General features: G+C 42.9%; 1 protein-coding gene across 1 annotated transcript; it reads right to left on the reverse strand.

Annotated features, from left to right (window-relative positions):
* Position 1: 1 nt before the first annotated feature.
* On the reverse strand, positions 2 to 310 carry LOC307261688 (homeobox protein SIX6; the record flags this gene model as incomplete). The annotated part of the gene is made up of 1 exon (XM_080042262.1): positions 2 to 310. A coding segment is annotated over one exon (309 nt), but the record flags the coding sequence as incomplete, so codon positions are not given.
* Between the last annotated feature and the right edge of the window lie 9,501 nt (positions 311 to 9,811).

Consider the following 9,811-nt stretch of genomic DNA (forward strand, 5'->3'; position numbering starts at 1 on the left):
CCCGTAGCTTCTCCGCCTCTTGGTAGTGCGCTTCGAGCCACAGCGCCTGCAGCTTCGTGTGCGACTCTTTGGTGAACTTGTGATTCTCCAAGATGTGGTAAAGTTCACGGAAATTGGCCGTGTGGAAGGCGACGACGGCCCGGGCCCTGAGCACCGACTCGTTCTTGTTGAGGACTTCGCAGGCCGCCGGCGCAACGGGCAGCGACCAGAGGAAGCGGCCGAGGCGCTCGATGTCCCCGCTCTCCTCCAGAGTCTCGCAGACCCCGGCGACCTGCTGGGGGCTGAAATTCAAGATGGGCAGCTGAAACATGGAGGCTTCTCCTGTTTGTCCCTCTTCCCCTCCTTTCTCCCCTCTCTATCTCCCTCTCCTCCGCGTCGAATCCTCCGCTTCTTCTTTCCGTGCGCCGAGGCAGTCCGAGACTCCCCCAAAAACGAGCCAATCCCAAAGTTACCAAACCAATCGTCCGACTAGCCGTGAAAAACGCGAACCCCAAATGCCGCGGAGGAGGAACGATGCTGCGTGGGGGCCGGCTACCGCATCCTCTGGCTGGGCAAACTTGACAGGCAAAGGGCTAAGGTAAAATAGATGTAAAGCCGGAGCCACGATGCGTTTTTCAAGGTGGGCTGGGGTTGAAAGTAGCCTACGAAAGAATTAAAGCTGGAGCCGAGATGTAGCTATTTTTTAAGGGGGGAGAAAAAGACAGTCAAGCCCCCTCCGATGATTTCCTATTGGACTTGGCAGATTGGCTGCCCGGTTGCCATGGATGCACGTCAATCACTGTCAAGTTCGGCCAATCAGGCGGAAAGGAGATATCAGCACCTCCCTTTTAAAAAAATAATATAAACATTTTGACCTTTTTGCTTCGCGTCTTCAAACGTTTAGCTGCCCCGCCGTGCTTTTCCAAATACCCTCCTTTATGAGGCGGGCGGCATTAATAAAGACTCTTCAGCCTATAGTGAAGTGGCAAAGCAGTGGATTGCAAACACGCTCAGCTCAGTCTCCCTTTAGAGCTCTTGAAACGGGCTTTATGCAGCAAAACGACACCCTACTATTTCCTATCCAGTGGTAGGCCAACAAATCAGTAGATTAATGGCTATTAATACATTATAATAGCCTATCATATTTATACAGTTGAGAATTAAATGCTTTGGCCGCCTACATTTGTTTCTTTTTTAACATTTTTATAAGCCTATAACAAGAGAGCCTATAGGCTATCACAAGCCATTACAGCCTATAGGCTATCTTTTAGCCGAAATCTATTGTGTCTCAATAGGCCTATAGCCTATACTTTAATAATCCTATAACCCCATGGCCAGTGTTTCTTAACGATTTAAATGTAGGCCTAGTAGGCTATAGTCCATGTCTTCACCTTAACATTTTGATTAGTAGCCTAGACTAGGTTTACAATCTCGTAGCCTATCCTAGGTCTATGTAGGCCTAATACAATTCAAATTCATAAAGGGACAATGTGGCCTTTATTTCAACAGGACTCATTTTGCAACCAACTAATTTTCGGAACCTTGAACGTGAGTCGATGCCTCCCACATTTTTCAACCTCACAAATGTGATCATTTATTACCCTTAATAAATTATATTGGAGTCTGTGATGATGCATGCTCTTTTTTGTGGGTGCTCTTTTTTGAAAACACAGGCTAATTTATTGCTGCTATTGGCAGTGTGTGTGTGTGTGTGTGTGTGTGTGTGTGTGTGTGTGTGTGTGTGTGTGTGTGTGTGTGTGTGTGTGTGTGTGTGTGAGTGAGTGAGTGAGTGAGTGAGTGAGTGAGTGAGTGAGTGAGTGAGTGAGTGAGTGAGTGAGTGAGTGAGTGAGTGAGAGAGAGAGAGAGAGAGAGAGAGAGAGAGAGAGAGAGAGAGAGAGAGAGAGAGAGAGAGAGAGAGACGGGGATGCCTGCAGACTGGAGCTCATAGCCTATCTGCCCATATTTACAGTAGGCCTATGGTTGTATTACAACCGACAGCAACGGTGCAGGGAGGCTCCTCCCAGACTAAAACATAGCAGGGTACAAACGCTATAGACCTATTTGTGTTTATAGGATTATCATGGCCCTGCCCGACTACGCGGCTTTAGTATCAGACACACTTCGTTTTGTGCACGGGCTGATTTAGTAAATAAGAGGGCGGATAGATAGCGCAGATGGTTTGAAGTGTCGGGTCAGATTATTTCACGGCTGGATACAGTAAAGTTCATTCTGACGGAAAAGCCCGATATTATTTTCACAGATTCCCCCCGCCATAGACACACACTCTTTTGTCTCTCTATCTCTCCCTCTCCCATGCACGCAAACACCACACACTGTGGCTGAATCCCCTTCGGGCTGTTTTTGCATGAATTATAGACTCCTGATGCGGGGTTATGAAATGCCTTCTGCACAGGAAGCTGCTCTTGCTGGTTTAACTATATATATATATATATATATATATATATATATATATATATATATATATATATATATATCCTATATTGCATTTGTGAGATTATTTTGTATAATTTTTCAACGCACTATGCTAGATGTCAGAAATAGGCCTGCTTTGACAAACAAATAGGTCGTATCATCTCAGATTGAGTCATATTAATACACCACCGGTAAATATCGGTAAATAAAGGATAAGACCTCCATCAGATGCAGCAGTGGAAGTAAATTGCGTGGGCGACTGACAAGGTGCTGCTCTGAAATATTTAGATTCCAGTAAATATTTCATCCCTGGCTGCTCGCCCCGACCTCTATACACAATAACTACAATACTTTTTCTAGGAAGCTCGCATCAATAAAATATAGGCGAGTTTTGGATCTCTTAAACGGAAGGCTGGAAATAACAATTGTAGACTATGCTGTGTAAGCAACACGTCTAGGTTATAGGCACTGTTCAAACATTTATAGAGTTAACAAAAAGATGGCGTGGACACGATTTTTCTCTGTCTGTGTTTTGGTATCAATGCGCAATAAACAAGTGGCCTATACATATATTAATCACATATACACGGGGCCTTTTTAAATCACTTATTATATAGTCTAATATTTTTTTTGTTGCATTTTATGACCCTATCACTTTATCTTCCATATGAAATTATAAACTTTATATATCATCTTAATTTCCAGACTCAGCTGAAGTGGTAAACTCTACTGTTTCCCAATGAGTCCAGGCATATGTCACTGTGTCAGGAGAAAGTAGGCCTCCTGACACCAATATCTCCACACATCCAGCACAGCAACACAGTGGATCTCATTCTAACACATCTAGTATTTTTTTCTCCTTTGTCCATTTGTTTCATGGATCCCGGCAGCCAGTCGTCATGTCAGACCAAAACAGATATTGATGCAGTTGTAGGTTTCTGTGCTACATGGCTGTTTTTGTTCCCAAAAAAGATTCACTATTTATCTTGGTGTGTGATAGTTCTAATCAAATATTTCTACAGAAAAACTGAATTCTCAGTTTAGAAATAAGAACCAGAGAGTAGTGGGGTACAGAGGGCGTAAAAAATATCAGGAACACCTGACAATATTTTCAAACCCAGCACTAAAAACTATAACCTGAAAAAAATTAATTTATTTCAATGCTTTTGTGATTGGAAACAAAATCAGACTACAATAACGTTGAGAATTATACCAGTATTTGTTGCCCTACATTTCATTTAGGTCTATGGCAGATCTTCATGATATTTTCAACTTCATCTCAAACATTATATTTCTGTTTATCATAATGTACATGTAGGTTATTTTACCAAATCTATTTGACAACAGTAACACTTCTATTGGAGCCTAGTAGAACCAAACAACCATCTCATGTAGCATGTACTGTATGTAGTTAGTCCAGATCCTTCATTGCATTTAACAGGATATTATTGCTGAAGAGACACTGGTCTCTAAAGATGGGTGGTAAAGCTCAGTGACAAACAGTTACGTATAGGCAACTACAAGGGGGAGAGAGGAATGATACACCATAGGTATCTGGTTTGGAACAGAACAGGGACTAGAATAAGATCAGAGACGAGTATATTTACTGTGTCAACATTAGCATGTAGCTGGGTCATAGCTTGTCCTCAGCAGAGAGGGAAGGAGTGGGGAATAGTTAGATGTGAGCAGGCTGGAAATGACCCAGATTCCCTAGGAGCACTGGAGCAGACGAGACGCTACAAGAGCCCGTCACCAACAGCCATCCTGCCCTATCCCATACAGACCTACAGCACCTTTGCTCTCTCCCTCTGCCCTTCCCTACATCACTGCTCTTCTTCATTGACACAGGCCCACAGAGATGTCTGGAAAAATACCATAGATAATATAATTAAAAAAAATACACATGGGTACAGCAAAGACTGCTCACTCTCAACACCACTAGTAAATCCAAATCTGAAACTGAAGCGCACAATGCCACCTTACAGTTAACATGCTCCGTTACTGTAAACATTCTCTGATCGGTCTTTGATTAAAGCACTTTTACAACATAAAGAGAGGTAGGCAGTGATGCAAAACACTGCCACACATTACTAATGTATGCTGTTAGTTGCCTGGGGCTGATAGGCACTTCTGCCTAGCAAAGATGGAGGATGCAAATATTACTGTGTAAGTTCACATGCTGCCTGCTTGTCTTCAGTGTTTTGTTGACGTCTCTCTTCACGGCAGACTGTTTTAACTTAGAGTCAGCTGTCCCATCACGGGATTACATTTCCAATTAAGATATCATGTCAGCAACACAACCCATAACCCATGGATGACCCGGATATATTCAAAGGCCGGGTTTATGCAATGGGACTTAAAGAGGAGACACTTCGCTCATACGTTGCCTTGTGGCTCAACAGTGACAGCGGGGTTATGGCAAAGCTCTTTGAGAGTCGTGTTTTTAGACCCACTTGCCCTCAGGGCAGCACTCGCTCTCGTCATAGCGTTTAATCTGTGGATTTGTGGTAACAGAGAAGACTTCTTATCCACTGACCCATTGGCCCCCAGTGTACTTAATCAAGTGTCGTTCAGTGGCACAGCCCTGCTGGATAGAGGAGGGCCAATACACTGCAGTAGCCAGTGTGGGGGTGCACACACAGTTTGCCCGGCCCTGACACACATATTCCTCCCCCAAGCTTTTCGTTCAGAGGGCGTATACTATACACAGCAAAGCCAGGCCACTGTTATTATAATCAGTGCACGTGATATTTGACCTTATGCCCACTGAGCCAATTCACACTAGCATAGTGCATTTAAAGCTCCCATATTATACACTTTTCGGTTCTAGTATACACCATATTATCTGGTCTTAGTGGTCCCTAATAAGTTTTTCTTTAATTGTTATGATAATTGATAATTTATTGTACTATGCTGATGTTCAGCTAATCTCACAATGGCCTATTTTTTAAAAAGAGCTGCAGCTCCCCTCGTAAATATACAATCTTTGAGCTGCCCCCGCCCCCTGTCCGGAAGCGAAGCCAGATACGCCTCGCCCTCTGCCTGTCAGGGCCGTGGACCAATAAGAAATAGGGGTGTGGGCTGCACAGTGGAAGCTTCTGGCTTTCCAGTTTGTGAGGTCAGAAACGAGGAGAATTCTGACTGGAGTATATTGGGGGGGAGGGGTGGGGGTTTCAGAAAGGGGGAGAGTGAGCAAAGGAGAGATTGTTATTTTTTTAAATATTTTGGCAGTCTCTAGGCACACCGTGGACGCATGGATATGTCAGAACACATTTAAAAAGTGCATTTAGCATAATATGGGACCTTTAATGCCATAATGCCTATTTCAAAACTTAGATTGACACCAGGACTGAATATTTATACTGGAACGCACATTTTGATGCTATGAAAATACTCACAACGCATTACGTACACAATACCTTATGCCTTGGTCAAAGATGTTTTTGTTGTTGTATAAATATAGGCATATCTATGCAGTGCTCATGTAATAACAGGTTAACCATATATGGCCTGCAAATGTAACTTCCTTGAATTCAAAGAAGTGAGATCTTAAATCGAAGGTTTGCCCAAATCTCTGGGTTTCATCCATTCTCATGTAAGAAAAATATATTTCCAAATTTTTCTTTTTAGACACTCACAGGCTGCAAATGAAAGTGAGAGAACTACATTTGGCTGTTGAAAACAAACAAAACAGTGAGTGAACCTGGCATCCTTGACAAAAAGCCATTAAGAATACCTGGAATACCCCCCTTTTTTTAAAACAAATTTACGGAGCATGTTATAGAGTGCATGCAATAATTACATACAATCCACTCTTGAATGCAGTCAATTTCTCGTCAAATAAAGGGCTAAAGGAAACTAGGGAGAGTGCACACCACCCCGCTATATATTATCTTTGTTTGTGTAAGAGGCAGAGCAAGAAATTGCAAATTAACAAATGCATGCATCACCTATAGCACTTGCACAACAAATTGATTGTGTGTGCGAGGCGGCATTTCACCGTTAGAGTTACGCCAACCTGGTAATTACAAACAGTAAATCCCTTTCTTCACATACTGCATGCATGAAATTTAAATTGAACACAGTCTCAAAACATGAAATTGGCATCAAGTTGTGTGCTTTTCTTTTCAAATCACTGGCTTTTTTTTCGGTCACACTGAACTGCCGGTGGTAGAATGCAATGGTGAAGGCATGTTGACTGTCCAAGATCATCTTTTCTTTGAATGTCCAACACAATTGTCTGGTTATCTAACCTATACTGTATTACAAGATATTTAACAAATGCAAAATAAAAACCTTTTCAGTGGCCGTCTATTGACACATCCTCAGACAAACTGTCAGGTGGGTCGACTGAATGCTTAGTCTTGAGAGCTTCCCCTGCAGCCACCCACACACTAGTTCCCCTTTTTTCTATTTCATTCACTAACAAACGCACCACACAATAGATTGGACCTGCAATAGTAAAAGAATGAGCACACATTTTTTACATAGAATTTCAAAGATCATTATCTTCCTGTCTATGATACCAGTGCAGGAAGTTTTGGACTGAGTTTATAACACTATTGTTGTTAGCATAACAGAACGTTTCTAAAGAACAAGCCTTGATGAAAAGATTCCTATTATTCCATGTGTGACCACAGTAAACCTTTCTTTGTTCTCTGGTGTCTTGACTCTCCGAAATGTCTCTTTTCCTCTATATTCCTCAATGCTGGGGACAGTGCTCACCCGCAGAGCATTTAGGCTGCAGAAAAGACAACTCTTCAAAAAGAAAAATATTCCTCCTGTCCATGTCAGAGGATCTTGACGACACCCAAAGGTGACAGGAGTCAAAACTCATCATGGTCAGAAGTTCCCCTGGCACCAGGAAACTACACGATGCGTGAGTCAGGGCATAGGTCACAACGCTGCCTGGGCCTCACCTCCACTTCACATTGTCTAATAGCCTCTGCACCTCCCAGTCACCACACACACACACACACAGACACACACACACACACACACACACACAGACAGACAGACAGACAGACAGACACACACACACACACACACACACACACACACACACACACACACACACACACACACACACACACACACACACACACACACACACACACACACACACACACACACACACACACACACACACACACACACACACACACACACACTAAATGTCTCTTCTAGCAACAGACTTTGCTCTTTTGTCTGCACCATTCGCAGCTTTTTCAACAGTGACCTTTACAGTCTTTGTAGGATGTGTGCCATTTAATGTGCTGTATAGGAAAGTATAAATTACAAATACCTGCTTCTACATGTATGGCATGCTAGATTAATTTCATGTATTTATTTGTATGTAACCCCCCTAACAGCTAAACAGGCATGTTCAGGCAAATAGATGGAGTGGCAAAAAAATGAAACTCTGTGAATTCTGTCCATTAGCTTGGGGGACTGATTCACGGCCCCTCATAGCAGTGACATCACCCTGAGCTCAGAATTACTTTATAGTAAACGGTACACTCATCATCGCATAACTCTGTCCTATACCGCAAGGATAAAAAACATTGTCTTTGAAGTTAATTAGTTTCTATAATAACAGCATTGTTTTGTCAAATTAGTGTTTTATGAGTGCCAACCACAGATGAGCAGCAATCTGATCTATGGTGAGGCTTGCTCTGAGATATGCCTCTGCGTACAATGAAACGCAATAACCTTCAGAGTATATTCGAAACTGAAAGTTTTTTTTTAATCAAGTAGCTTATAGCTTGTAGCTTATGCAATTTTATCAACTGAATGCAGTCAGAAACTGCTTACAGATTTTGGGGAAATTAATGAAAGTAAAGGAATGTTATCCATTAGCCCTGTATCAGATCAAAAATAGAATGTAATTTTTGCGATTCATGAAGGCAAAAGGAGCACCAACTGACAATTTGGGACTTGTTTCTACTACGAGGGACAGAGGCTAGGAATATCCTGGATTTCTGGACTTTTAGGGTGTATTCACACATGCCGTGTTTAGTTCGGTTGAAACGAACTCAGATGCACTTCTGCCTTCGGTGCGCATCTTTCAGGCAGGTGTGAATACAGCAATCGCACTTGGGTGCGGACCAAACAAACGCTCCGAGACCCAGCTGAAGAGGTAGTCTCGATGCGTTTCCAAACGCACTCTGCTGCAGTTCGTTTGTGGTGTGAATTTGTTCGGACTCGATCCGACCCAAATGCAGGAGGCACTGTGCCTTTTCTTTCTTTTCTTTTTTAATAAATAGCCGTCAGCTTCACATTATGGGAAAGTGTTGTTGTCACCATTATTAGGAAGATTAGTTGTGGTTTGACCGGGAGCCCAGAACAATATAAATGCTGAATGTGTTCAGCGATCAGATGAAGGAGAGGGGAGCGTCTCCCGCACAGTGCCAACAGGTTCACGCTGCGCAAGAAGTGTGTGTTTTTATTTTGCTTCCCATGTACGGGACCGTCAATACTATCCCCGTGTCAGTTTGGAGCTGAACTGCGCCGACCCAGCTGATACACAGCTTAATCAGCTGAGTGTCAGCTTGAGCCTATTCTTCTCGCGTGACGCGCATCCAGCACCAAAAATACAGTAAAAATGATGTTTCACATCGTAGGCTACAAGCCACATAACGTGGCATTGACATAAGGCTACACATTATGACCATATGAAACAACAATAATTTGATGTTTTTCCTCTTTATTTATAGGTTAGATGTAGGCCCTTTTATTATTTTTAGCCCCATATTATATCAATGATATATATTTCGCAGTTTAAACTTCGTGCTTCCTGTTTCTCTCCACCCCAGAATGTCTGTCCAATGAATGAATGACCTCAGATCACGTGTGGTTTTGCTTCGTAATGCTGGTTCACTTGCAAAAGGGGCAATATGAAAGTGGACCACACCAAACAAAAAAAATCAAAACTCTATTTGGTCTGGACCAAAGCAAGTGCACTAGCGGACTTTCCCAGTGTGAATACACCCTTAGACTCTGTCCGCTGTGCTTTATTGATGGCTTATGTCAAATGCCATTCTGACAGAGCTCATTAGGATGAAGGGAGTCATCTAGGTATAGAGGCAGGAGAAGGCAGAGCTGGCTAGCTGCCTGATCACTGTGTGCACAAAGCTCACCACGGTACCTAGAGGGTGATGCCTCTGACAGGAGTTAGCTGACAGGGCTGTTTGTGTGTGTGTGTGTGTGTGATACAGAGAGGGTTATGGGAGGCTGATGGAGTGCAGACAGAGAAAGTATACAGTATGTGTATGTGTAATATTGCTCGAGTTACCCGGTGTCACTGAGCAGGTCCCAGCTTGATGCCACAGCTCCAAACACAACTGACAGGCTGAGAGTCATCTCGCTTTCCCCACTCACACATACTCAAATATTTATC

The sequence above is a fragment of the Ammodytes marinus genome (genome assembly GCF_949987685.1).
Source record: "Ammodytes marinus genome assembly, chromosome: 15".
Lineage (NCBI taxonomy): Eukaryota > Metazoa > Chordata > Actinopteri > Uranoscopiformes > Ammodytidae > Ammodytes > Ammodytes marinus.